Source organism: Agelaius tricolor, unplaced genomic scaffold (genome assembly GCF_023055355.1).
Source record: "Agelaius tricolor isolate 1412-34295 unplaced genomic scaffold, bAgeTri1.0.p SCAF_3, whole genome shotgun sequence".
Taxonomy (NCBI): domain Eukaryota; kingdom Metazoa; phylum Chordata; class Aves; order Passeriformes; family Icteridae; genus Agelaius; species Agelaius tricolor.
This window is the reverse complement of record NW_027269263.1, coordinates 32122643-32136029: the sequence shown is the minus strand read 5'-3', so window position 1 is coordinate 32136029 and position 13387 is coordinate 32122643. Positions and strand designations below refer to the sequence as shown.

At 38.9% G+C, this 13387-nt stretch overlaps 1 protein-coding gene across 9 annotated transcripts in view; it reads left to right on the top strand.

Moving 5' to 3' along the window:
* Positions 1–13387, top strand: part of NAV3 (neuron navigator 3) — a 511162-nt gene that overhangs the window by 254700 nt on the left and 243075 nt on the right. For 3 of the 9 annotated variants that reach the window (XM_071423370.1, XM_071423369.1, XM_071423368.1), the window contains exon 1: positions 2688–3285. The exons of 2 other annotated variants lie outside the window; for them this stretch is intronic. In XM_071423370.1, coding sequence (XP_071279471.1) covers positions 3043–3285 — 243 coding nt within the window. In that variant the 5' untranslated portion in view covers positions 2688–3042. Of the gene's footprint in view, positions 1–2687; positions 3286–13387 lie in introns of those variants that run through there. 4 more of the 9 variants (XM_071423377.1, XM_071423375.1, XM_071423371.1 and 1 more) reach the window with 2 other exon arrangements.

Below are 13387 nucleotides of genomic sequence, written 5' to 3'. Positions count from 1 at the left end.
CAGCTTGTTGCCTGACAATGTGCCCTTCTTTGCAGCTTCCAACTTTGCCTTTTTCTCACAATTCCTTCCCTTACAGAATCTTTGGACACCTTCTGCCTGCAGGGTCATCCCACCAGCACCTGCATTTGGTGGTGACAGTTTGTGTATGTTGTCCACAGATGCTTTATCCTGTACCTCCCTGTTTGTGTGGAAAACAAAGCTGAAGCTTAGTTGTTAAATATTCTTTCCCCCAAGACAGCCTTCATAAGACCTACATTCGCCATGAGGTACACAAGGGCTTTCAAGTAAAAATTGTAGTTAAGTGGTTTCAAAGAGTAGCAGATGTTTGTTTATTTATCTTTTGCTTAGAATTAGAGAAAACAAGAGAAGGAAGACTAGGCTTGTAGCTGCATTCTTACTTACAGAGTAAAATTGTTTTTCTCAATTATTTTTCATGATTCCTGCAAAGAATCTTACATACTCTTCTTTGCATCTTCAACAGATCAGAAGCACTTCTGTGATTTTATCATTGTACAAACTCTAGGTAGTTGGGGTTCTGAAGCTGATGGCCCTGACCTGGTACTAACTTTAAAGTCAACATATAATGAAAAATTATTTCGAAAGAGTAGCAGTAACACCAGCCTCACATCATTGTTTCCAAATCCTGTTGGTTATGTATTACAGATGACTCCTAGTAAGTTTGCTTACTTATTACTTTAAGTTTAGGGTTTCTGTGCTGGGAAAATGGGTTGCAAAAGTGACTGTGGGTATCATGACCTCATCATTCATATTCAAAAGAAGATCAGCAAGATTACCAAAGTGCATTACTTTGTAAAATTATAACCCCGGGAAGTAATAAGATTCAATTACATTTTTTGGCAAAGTTCTTTTTAAGAAAGTATCTGTCTCATGGCTGTAGTTTATTCTTTGTCTTGATCATTGGGTTACAGTTCTCATGAGGATTTTTCATCTTCTCAAACCTTGCAAGAGAAAAATCCCTCTTTTCCTGTGGTCCACTTCAGTCTTTGCATATGTGCATTTTCTGAAGTGTTAACTGTTAACAGTTGTGCCTAAGAAATCTAAATTCCTTACACAGCCTCAGTGCTTTATAATGCTGGAAAACAAATACAGACTGTGCAAGGAGCTTTCTTCCCCTTTGCTCTGCAGAAGATCTGAAGTATCACACTCAACAAAAATATTCCAGTCACTGGAGCAAATTGATGTATGCTGTGGGCTGAAGTTTTCTAAAATGCAGAGCAGCTACCTCTGTGCATTCTTGCACAAAACTCATTGCATCTGTTGTTAATGGTGGCAAAAGCAAATGGCAGATAAACAGAGGATGCTGAAATGTGTTTGCTGATTCTCTGTATTCTCACTTCAAAACTCAGGAAATTACTACAACAGGTTAAATTCACTCCTACAAACCATAAGCAAGAATGGAGTAATTTGTAAGTCAATACAGAGAGCTGAATTTATTTACTGTGGCAGTGTGATCTTTGTAAATGAATGATAGAGGACAGTAGTGCAGGCATCACAAATTTATTCTGCTAAATAATTTTAAAGCATGATTTAAGATCTTTTTAGTCTGCTTCTCATTTACTTTCTTTTCAATGCTTTTTTAAACTTTTGCCATCCTTGTTTTGAGAACACAAAAGTCCAGAGGGCTCTTATTTTCTCTTGTGCTTTTAATCTGTGGTGGTAATAGTACATACTGTTCAAGGAAGGTGTAGTTAATACTATGTAGTATATTGGGGCAGAATAAGTCAAGTCATCTTATGTTTTATTTTGAAAGACATAACAAAAAACCTAGTGTCTATAATGCTGGGTGATAAAATCCCATAGGAGTTGAATGGTGTGATGTTTCTGCACAGGTTTTTTCCTCATGTCAGTTTAAAAGGGTTTCCCCTGCTACAGAATCTCAAAGGAATTTACAGTTGTTCTTTTAAGTAAGTGTTTATGCTGCTCAACAATTTGGACTGTCCATCATGACTCATTTTGGAGCCTGCTCTGCCTGCCTGACTTGTATTTCTATGTGCAAGGATTTGAGGTTGCCAGAAAGAATATTTCTGTGAGCAACAAGCAGAAACGATGTGTTGGACATGGACTTCATGGAGCTTTCAATGTTTTTAGAAAGGGAAGTGTTAACGCTGAATAGATGACGTTAACACCACCGCCAAGAAAGAAAAAAATAAAAAGAGCTCTGAAAGCTGTATTGACTAAATCTTCGAACAATGCTTGAAATTCTCCTATATCCTGCTCTGTTTTTGTATGGATTTTTCATAGCACAGACAGACGTTACCGCAGTGTGATTCAGTGTCTGCTTCTAGCCACGCTCTTGCACGATTTTAACCTGATTTCACGGGAGGAGCAGAGAATGAAACACCGTAGCTCATGGTTGTCAGCAGTGAAAAATAGCCAGGAATCAGACAAACAGCTTCATTGCTGAGATTATTTCCGGGATGAAAACTCGTCCAACAGCTGTTTGCTTTGGCCACTACTCAGGTCCTTTTTTTTCCCTTAAACAGAAAAAAAAAAAAAAAAAGAGGTTTGTTTTTTTTTGAGATGTGGGCTGGTTATTTATGTAGTCAGGAAGAGGTCTCTGCTTCCAGTGTTGTGGTCTCTGAGCTGTTTTGACAGTTGGAGTACGGGGAGGTTTCCTCTCTTCTCTCTCTCTCCTTTTCTCCCATCCTTCATTCACTTAACGCACAGACCTGGAATGCTGTAGGAAGAAGAGAAAGCGAGTTTATGAGTTCTTTAATCCCAGACAGGCAGCTCTGTGGCAGTTACCTTCAAGAAAAGTTCACACCCCAGAGGAGCGTTTAGTCTTACAGAGCCACTGACTCACTGAGCAGTGCGTGTGAGTGGCTGCGAGGGAGAGGGGAGAGATGAAGGAAAGATTTTGCTTCCTTGTGAAACTCGCAATATTATTGTTTTAAGACTTTTTGGAAAGATGACTGCTACTTTTGTTTAAAGCATTTGCTCTGAAATTGCTGAAGCTGGAGCCTACCAGACTGAGGTCAGGAGCATTTTCTTTGGCAGAAGGAAGATACTTTTATAGAAGCCATGCCTGTGCTTGGGGTTGCCTCCAAGCTGAGGCAGCCAGCCGTAGGGTCAAAGCCTGTCCACACCGCCCTCCCGATACCCAGCCTTGGCCCCGCCGGCTCACAGAAGTACTCACCAAAGTCCTTGGAGCTTACTGGGGCAGAGAGCTCGATGCTTTCTTGTCAGCTTACGTTAAAGTCAACCTGTGATTTTGGAGAGAGGAAAACGCTTCAAGGAAAAACCCAGGAGATTGAAGATAGCAAGGTTAGTTGTAAACTTTACCTGTGGAACTCAATTATATATATAAAAAAAATATTTGCTTTAAAAAAAACTTTGATACAAACTTTCTGCATGCAGAACTCAGGGGTAAATGAGTAAATAGACTTTTGCTGTCATCACTGAACTCCCATAGCAGCCTTGAAAATTTGTTTTGCTCAGTGCTGCTGTCTGAATAAATATTCTGTTTTTAAATGTTATTGTTACTCACTTCACAGATTAATTTTGATAAGCATCAGTAGAATCATAAGGAGAGAAAAATCATTCTGGCACCCAGTAAACAGAGTATTAAAAAAAAAAAATCTTGGCAGCATTATGTTATATTATGAAATTTAAAAAGAGATCTCACGCCCACACCTATTCCCACAGGGAGTCTCTTTTAAAATAAAAACATGCAATTGATTTTCTTTTCAATTTTCAAATGATCTGGTTATTCTTGCTGCAGAACTGCTGAACCTGAAAAACAGCTTCTCAGTGAACAGTACTTGTGCTTTTCTCTTCTGCAAAATAGCTTCTTCCTAGCCCCTATCTAGCCCCAATTCATTGTGATTAAAAAAAAAATTGATTATCTGAAGTAGGATGCCACAATATTTTTTAGACTGATTAGGGTTTTTTCTTTTGTAAGGGGATTATTTTTGAGTCCTAATTAACTTTTAGAAACACTTCTGCTTGGTTTTCAACTAGGCTTTCTGTTGTAGTTGAAAACATTTTTCATGTTTTGTACATGAGTACTGAGTCCCTTCTTGTCAGCAGCATATATTTCTGTAGCTCTTCAGTCAGTACATTATGCCTGCATGTGTGGTTTACACAGCTTCGGCAAGCTGTGAGGCTACTTCCTCTTGCTTTTCTAGTGCTCTCAGTTTGTGGGACTGATTAACACCCTGGAATTAAACATATATTTTTAATTGTATCTTAGTTAGTTTGAGAATACTTAAATGTCCTTAGAGTCGTTAGTTGTTACAGTGGCAAGATGCACATATATGTACTTGTTTTTTCTTTGTTTTTAGTTACTGTGTTAATTCCATTTTAGTGAAGAAAGTTGGTTTTGTGGTTAAAGCATAGGGTTGGGATTCTGAACATTTGGTTTCCTTTTTAAACCTTGCCACATATTTACACATGAGATTTTGGTCATGCCACTTAACTTTTCCCTTGGAGTTTTCTGTGTCACATCTCCCTGTCTCCCAGAGATGATGCATTGGTGGTATCAGACATCCTACACAGAAATGTAAATAAAGGAGCAAACTGTTCGTCTCTTGATAACCACAAGTGATGAACAGCCTATTTCTAGCATGTCAGTATGAAGATAATATAAGTTTGAAGATAATAATTTTTCAACACAATGCAGTTCCTGCTTGTTTCCTTTTTTTTAGTAGAAAATATTCTTTGCTTGTTTTTTAATGCTCTTCCCTAATGGATAGTCAATGGAAAGTAAATTGCATTAGCAAATACTGTTTTCCATGAAAAAAGCAAAAGGTTATGTTTGCTGCTGAGAATTGTTTCTTGTTTACTTATAAAAGTGTGGAGAAAGATATAAAGCATCTTGCCTTCAGTATTTAAACCACTTGGGAGCTGTTAGTAATTAGTGTGAGACCAACTGGTCTTCCAAGGCATGTAGTCCTGAACTCTGCTGAACTTCTAGTGAGTAAAATAACAGCCTGGATGGACACAGACTGTGATACCAATTTGCCATTTCATTGGTTTCACAATACCTGTCATTTCAGAGACTGTTTTTCTAAAGAACAAAAAGCGAACCAACTTCCCAAAATCAACCTACCAGCCATGACATCCTTCTCTATCTATGTTCTCAGTGGAGTCTGCTGAGCAGTTTTAGAAGATGACCAATAAAGAGTAAGAGCAGGCTGTGCACATGGTGGTATTGGAACTTCCCCCAGCCACCGGGATTTATAGAAGTGCTGAACATTCAAAAAGTTACTAATTTCTGAGGCCTTTCTGTGTTACCTCCTTATAAGTCTGACATTCCCATTAAAGCTTAGTGGCAGCCCTTAACTCAATTTTCTTCCTGGCCCATTTTATGAAAGATGCTATTTTATTCACCTTCTAAGCAAGTTTCATGAGATCTTTCTGCAAAAGGGGTTTGGACTGTAAGGTGGATGGGTATTTATGAATATGACATTATTTTAATGCTTTTCTTACTAGTAAGCTTCAAAGGATCAGCCTAAAAGTATTAATGCTGTTTTCTTCATCAGTCATGGAGATCCATGCCACCTGGGTAGCCTCAGAAGTATGTGTAGGTTATTTAAACAGTAGTTTTAAGCAGAGATCTGATGGAGTTGTTAATGTCTCTTAAGGTTTGCTGAGCAGATGCAAGTTCTGCACTACGGGTTGTGCTGTCCCAAAGCTTGACCATTTGTAAGTGCTAATTTCAACAGACCTTTTGTTAGCAAACACATTAATCCATGTGATATCTCTACGTGACTGTTGTATGCAACGCTGTATATTGGGCCTGTGTAACTATAAAAATGGTCAGATAAAAGGTTTTTCAATTAAAATGTAGTGAATACCTAGTCTGAGTTTCCAACTGAGAGTAAAATCTGACTAACATATTTGTTGTATGCTTATGTTATATCTATCATTACATATAAGGCAGCACTGATTTTTGAGGGAAAAAGTATGGGTCCCTATCTGCAAAAGACAATGGAACATATGAATTCATCATTTGGTTAACTTTGGCTCTTGTCTGCTGAAAGCAGTGCCTTTTGCACTGCTTGCTTTGGTGTTTTACATTTGCTGCACTGTGGGTCCCAGGTTTTCTCATCCTGCCTGCAAGGCACTTAGATTGACACGTGTGGTCACTGTGACGTATCCTGTTGCTATCTATTAAGGGCTAAGAACTCTAAAATGAATTTGGGTTATACATGTCAATACAGTAGGTCATTGCCACACAGCTGTTTCCTCTATGAGCTTCACTCTCACCAAACCTGAGTGTTTGAGAATTTTGTCACTTGTGTTAGCGTTCTCACAGGCCAAGGCTGGTTGGGAATACAGCAGCAAACATCAGTTCTCTTTGCCCTTGCTGTTTCTCTCATCTCACATGGTTTTGTAGAACTTGCACATGTAGTCTTGGTTGTTTTCTTGTTTGTGGACATAATGAAGTTTGAGGTTTAATAAAAATGATATTGCCATGAGAACTATGGTAGAAATAGTTTGAGGTGATTATGTTTACCTTTTTTCTTAATTGTAATGAACTTAGTTTAGCTTACAAAAGCAAATAATAAGTTGCTAATGATTAAAATTATTCTGTGTGTAGTTTATTCAAATGCACTTTTGTTCAAGATTTTCATAATTTGTGCTTTGGTACCTAAGTCTCATACAACAGGTCCATCTGCTTTCTTGCTAAACCCACTAATGTTTAGGCTGACTGCATGAACACTTTATACTGCTAATAGTCATGCAAAATATTTGAACACAAGTATTCAGAGCACATTCTTTTTCCCTGAGTATCATATAGACAAAACTTTATTCCTATATATGTACACAGGAACAGAATCCAGCTGCTGGATTCATGAGGTGAAATGCTGGCTGTCTTTGAAGCAGATGGAGTTTTGCTGTTCAGCTGGACCATAGAGTGTTTTTATGCAAAACCATGTCTGAAAACACCACTGTACTTTCAAATATTTTTCTAACTGCGGGTATAGTATTATTTGTATTTCTTTACCACCACTTTTATACTGCTTGCAAAATTATTCATCAGGTCATGGTAGGTTGCTTTTTTGCTTTTGAGCCACTAAACAGTAACGAAGTGAAAAAATATCCATTGATACTGTAGAAAGGTAAATTAAGCAATGACTTAAAACTATAGGAATGAAGAAAGAATTTATTTGCAAAACCAACTTGTTTGGTCACTGAATCCTATCTCTGCACTATATTATTTTAAGGATGGGTGTGGAGAGGCTGGGGCAGACTGTTCATTTGTGCCTAGAAACAGGGTAAGGATCAAAGGGCACAAACTGAAGCACAGGAATTTCCATTGAATTTCAAGAAAAAAAATCTTTCCTTTGAGGATGACAGAGCACTGGAACAGGCTATCCAGAGAAGTTGTGAAGTGGCCTCTGGAAACATTCAAAACCTGTATGGGTGCAATCCTGTGCAACCTGCTCTAGGTGAACCTGCTTTAGGAGGGAGGTGGGACTACAGGGTCTCCCTTCAGGGAGTCCATAATATTGACCTGTAGCAAAATGCAACCATGTTTTACTTCTGGCCATCTGAAAGTGTGATTGATTCAGCTACTCACACACATTTGATGGTGTAGTCACAAGTGCGTTGCCAGGAGTCCTCTCCAGCACAAAGCTGTGCAGCTGCTGGGAGTCAGCAACCCCTGCTAGGCACACTGGTCTTCTGGTCTGGCTTCCCCAGGCTGATCCTTGCACTGCTCTGCTTTATGTTCCCAAAGTTTTCCTCCCATCATTAGACTTCCCTGTTTCAAGAACCCTGCACCATCATGTATGCTTCTAAAATGAATTTTCTCTGAGATTAATCTGATATATTAATTGTAGTGTTTTGGTTGTATGACTTGGATGATAAGATTTTAGCCTTCTTTCTGAGTTAATTAATTCCTTTACTGTTGTGTTATCTTATTTCTTTTGTGGTTTTTTGTTTCTCTTTGTTCATGCTATCTGTCTGCTGCTGTCTGCTTTATCTGCTTCTTCTTTCCTGTTGGCAGACATCTTTACAAGCTACTGAATATGACTTATTTTTCTCTGTGTCCCCTAATCAAGTCTTCCTGTCTTGCCTGCAGCATTTTTCGTATCACTGTTCATTATCAGAAAGTGCTAGTCAGCCTCCCCAGCTGATCCAGTACATATATGTAAACCTAAAACTTTGCTAGATGCCTCAATTGTGGGGGCTTGTAGTAAGGTCCTAGTAGTATGGAGATACTGGTATCCAGAGGATGAATAGACAGTTGTTTGTGACCTCTCTGACAAGGGTCCAGCCCCACTAAGTTCATTAAACAATTCAATTTTTGTACAGGAAGATCTTAGGGGAGCTCTGGAAATTGATCCTTGGCAAGGCCTTCTGGAAGAAATGACAAAGAATACTATGTGTCCACCTGAGTAAATAGACACACTTCTCTAGAGCACAGAAATCTGAACAATTAAGCTGGGGAAGTAGTCCCCAATAAATCAGGAGGACAGAGCAGTGCTACCTGGGGAGCATGTCCAACAGAGAATGAGGTCCAAAACCCTTAGTTGTAGCAAGTGAATGTTGTTAAAGTAATCCAAAATGAATGTCAGTGTGACAAAACCAAGCTAAATACTTTGATCTGATTAGGCAAAAGCATGTGCTGGAGCTGTTGAAGTGATTTTTAAGGTCCATTTAATTTGGCATCTTACCATTGCATCTCAGTTTTACTCTGGGGCCTTCTGGTGTCATTCAGCCAGCCCTTTTGCACTAGGTTGTTACGATGCACATGGAAACCTCTCATTTTTCCCTTATCAATTTTAAGTAGTTTGTCAGTGATGTGGTAAATTCTGCCTGTCACAAGACACCAAACTTACTTGGAGAACTTTCTATAAAGACAGATCTCAAGACAAACATTTTTGTTTTCCATACATGGGTGGGGCTCCTGTTCATGTCAAGGGAGTGCTGTGCACATTGGAATACCAGATGTGTGCCATAAATGACTTCCATATCTCTGTCTTTCCTCAGCTAACCCTTCCACACCACTTACTTAGGTTTCATGTGACCCTTTCCCACCATTCCCCAAATCTCTCCAAAGCAAGGCATCTGTTGCAATCACACATCTCTTTGACTTTTCAATTTCGTGGATGCATTTTTGTCTGGTCTCTGAGGGCCAAGCTCCACAGAGTTTCTTGACACACTGAATCAAGGGAACATAAATAAATTAGTTTCTTTCCCCATTTTGTCATACCCTTCCTTTTCTCAGCACTAATGCCCTGGAGGTATCTGCCTTGTGGGTTGGCAAGAAAAGAGGCTGCTCATTGTGCCGAGTGTTTCATTTACAGCACTAGAGCCAAGGCAACAGAAAGAGCAGCAGAAGCAGCCAGAAACCGCCTATCTTCTCCCCATAGTGACCACTAGTGATGGGAAGCCAGCAGTGTTTCAAAAGCATTGAACTAGCTGCCAGAAATTTCAGTCAGCACTGTGGACACCTGGGACTATGTGTGTTTAAAATTCACATAGCCCCAGTGAAGCCAGGACAGTTGGCAGGAGTTCAAATTGTCAGCAATTTCAGCTTCTTGTCTAGTGCTCTGAATTATTTCTTTATCAAACAGATAACAGTGTCTTTAATGTGCTTTATGTATCCAGTACCATCTGTCTTCGCTATATTATAACTTATTTAAGAGCTTCATTCTGTATGAGCTTGGACTAAATTTCACTGTTACATGTTTATTGTCTAATCATCTGTATCAAGCACATTTTCATAGAGTTGAGATAAATGTATAGTAACACAATATCAACTCCTAAATCTTTTGCATTTGTGAACAAATTGTATTGAATGTAGGTTGAATGATGTTTCTCATCTGTAATTTTTAATTGGGATCATGGACTGGAGGGTATTCATCAACATGAGCTTAAGAACTCTGCCTGAATTTCTACTGCTTTCATGTTATTTCTCTTACAAAATAAGAACATAGAACTCAACTCACTTGATACCAGTTGGTACTTTGTGAGCTGGTATTACAGATCATCAGAAAACAATCACATACTTTTGTATTGCATTTGTGCCTGGGGAAGCTGCTTGGAGATTTTCTGACCAAACAACTATTCAATAAAAAATCCTTTCCTCAAAAATGGGAGTGTGTCTGCAGGATGATGCACTGTGAATGCACGAGCAGAAGCAACCCAGTAACATTTGCGTGGTGCAGCACTCTTGCAGTCCCCTGGGACAAGCTGTTCTTCATAACCCCAAATGGAGCTAAGTGGTCTCCACCTTCAGATAAAAATTATGGGCTTCTATTATACCCCAGGAGGTTCTCATTAGGCTTTAGTAAAACTTCCCAGCCGTAATAGTAGTTAAACAGAGGAACTTTGCCTGTGGAAAATACAGTATCTCCATCATTGGAAAAACCCTATGTATACACTTGCCAGTCTAATAATAGTATTATTAGCAGTGATTCTTTGTTGTGCAAAGGAATTTGTGACAACCTTGATGGTCTTCTCATCCTTTTCTGTCATTCCTTGGTTCAGCTGATTTCAGGTGCATGGTAATGAAAGCATGTTTCCCTGGGAACCTGAGCTGACAGCACCATGGCCCAAGGTGATAGAGATATGTAAGGACTCTCTTTGGAGACAGATTTACGTTCTCAGAAAAAGTGCCACTGTGCAGTGTGGGTGTCTGTGTTTCCAGGGGCATTGCCCTGAAATATTGCAGTTCCTGTTAAGTTTCCCAAAAGCACTGATAGGGTGTTCTTGGAGCCCAGAAAGCTGGTGGCTTGCTTGGAAGCATTCATTTCTGTGGCATATCAGTATTGGAGTGTTCTCATGCCTCAAGAGACTGTGAGACAGTGGAGTGACTCTTGGGGCCTCAGTTCTTTACAGCAAAGGAACATAGAGGCTCTATGAACTTAAAAATCCTTAATTTAAAATCCCTTCAAGAGCATTGTAGTGAATATTTCTTCTAGCTGCATTTTATAGGGGGTTCCTAGAAGGAGCATCCCAAAGTACCCATCAGAGTGAGAGAGGTGCCACTAAGATTAGAGAGTTTGGTTGCACTGAAAAGAATTTCTTCTCTCAAATAAAAATAATGATCTTTCTATGGATTTTTCTGTTTATTTCAACCATACCTTGATCCTAGAAGTTTTTACTAGATTGATCCCCTATTATGATAGGTAGTGTGCATGTGTGCAAAAGTCAGTCCAGCCATGTAGAACATATGGCTCTATTACACAGACTGTGGGAGAAAGGGAAAAACATAATCCCCACAGTGCAGAGGGAAGGGAGAGATTAAAGGGAAAATGGATGATTTTCTCACACTCAGGCTGGGACTTTGTGGCAGGACTAGGAATTTCAAGTCATATATATCTCAAGTTCTGATCTCCACATCATAACCACAAGCCTATCCTTTGTCTTTTCTAAGGGATCAGTTAAGAATGAAACATCCAAATAATGAGTTATTTTTCCTGCTTGCCTCATAAGGACAATTTTGGCTTTGTCATCATTTTTGATGTCAATAGCTATCGTAAGTGTGGGCCCAGCTCTGAGCTTGAGGTGTAATTTTGCTCCAGTAGACATATTCTCTTGATTTTGATGGATCCAACCAGCACAGACTAGCACAATTTGTTAAAGATGCAGAATATTTTGTGCCCTTTGTGAAGCAGTATAACACTCATCAATGGTCCTGTGTGTAATGATGTTGATAGGCTGCTGACTTGTTAAAGATGATGTGGAAAATCTAAGTATTTGTGAAGCAAGCCTCCTTTGAAGAAAAGTGGCTTTTTTGGGTCCTAATTTCTGCCTTTGAGTACACTGCCTAGATTCTTTGTAGCAGAAACCTGTATTTAATAAATACTAATGGCATGAATTACAAATGAGAACTGCTAATTTTTTTTGACTGAGTATTGATTCTAGTAGTCTAGGTCCACTGTCCCTTTTTGTCCAGTATACTGGACTATTTTTTGAGTAACACAGTTTTTCTTGCCCTTATTTACAGGGCACGCAAAGAGCAGTTCATTTAAATCAGCTCTGTGTTTCACTCTGACCTGATTCACAGGATGTGGTCTTGGAGGAAGCCCATGCCTTAACAATAGCCTTTTGACAAGTGAGGGTGTTTGGGGATTAAGCTGGAAGAGGAGGAAGCATATATCTATTCTCAAACCTACTAGTGGACTATTTTGTGTGAATCTTCATTTGCCCATGATGTTTTTAAGGTCACAAACCTTCCTTTTTGTTTTTACTGGCAAGAGGATGTTGGCTGAAAGATAGCATAACTTCTTTAAAATTCAGAAAAAGAATGCAGAGTGTTTTGTCTGGTAAATGTGAAGGGATAATTCCCTCATGTAAGATGTGCAGATTTCTGATGGCTCTTGTGTATGTTCTGTGTAAACTAAGCTGAAAGAACTTGGAAAATAAGCAAATCAAAGGGAAGCATAATTTTGAAGTGGTTAGAGCTGGATCATAATATTTCTGGATATATAAACTGAGAAGGTGCCAGCCACTAAATGTACTAACTCTGCATAAAACATGAGAGAATTTGACCAAGTATAATATTAGTATTGTCCTAACCTACTTTCAGCATGACATTTGGTCTGACTTATCTTTTTAGTTATATTTTTTCTTTGTAAACCCTCCTTTCCTGCTCTGCTCGTCTGATCTTAATTCAGCAGAAAGCATTTCATCCTTCAACTGTTGAGAGATATATTGATCAAAATATTTTGTTCAGGTGAAACTCTCCAATTGCAGCGAATTTGAAAACAAATTGGAACAAAAATAGTTGTTGAGCTCTCTCTTGTGTTTTCTATTTCAAATTATCTCTCTATGACAGTTTTAACACCTGGCTTTGTATCTTGTTGATGTTGTGTTAAGCTCCAAAAGATTTGGCAGTGAAAACTTCCTGTTGTGCATCAGGATTTGAATTACAGGGCATGAGTAAAACCATCACAGCTTAGTAATGAGCATGGTCATGCACAGAAAGATGACTTCCTAGCAAGTGTTCTAAAGCATTTGACCACTTTCATTAATCAGGAAAGGCTTCATGGCTCATACGTGATTTAGGGGTGAGTAAGACATAAGTCAGGGTGCAGGATTTTTACTCACTGCTACAACAATGAGATTTCCGGGCAACACATCTATGCAGTAAACAAGTTGGTTTCTTTTTTTTGGGGGGAGTATTTTTGTTTTGGTTTGGGTTTTGTTTTTCAGGCTCTTTTTTGTAAGCTGTCTCTGTAGTGGAAATAAATAGGCATTAAATAAGAATGTGAAATAACAAATAAAAGTTCAAAAGGAGTTTAGAAATTTCCTCAGCTGAGCAGTCTGCCTGCTTTCGTCATTGCTGGCCAGCTCACTGGCCATAGACAGAGTGCTGGAAGGACAAACTGAAGGAATCTGTTTCTCATGAAGGAACAAATCTGAAAGCTTGAGAGCTGCAGGTTCAGATTTTCTTTTGAAATGC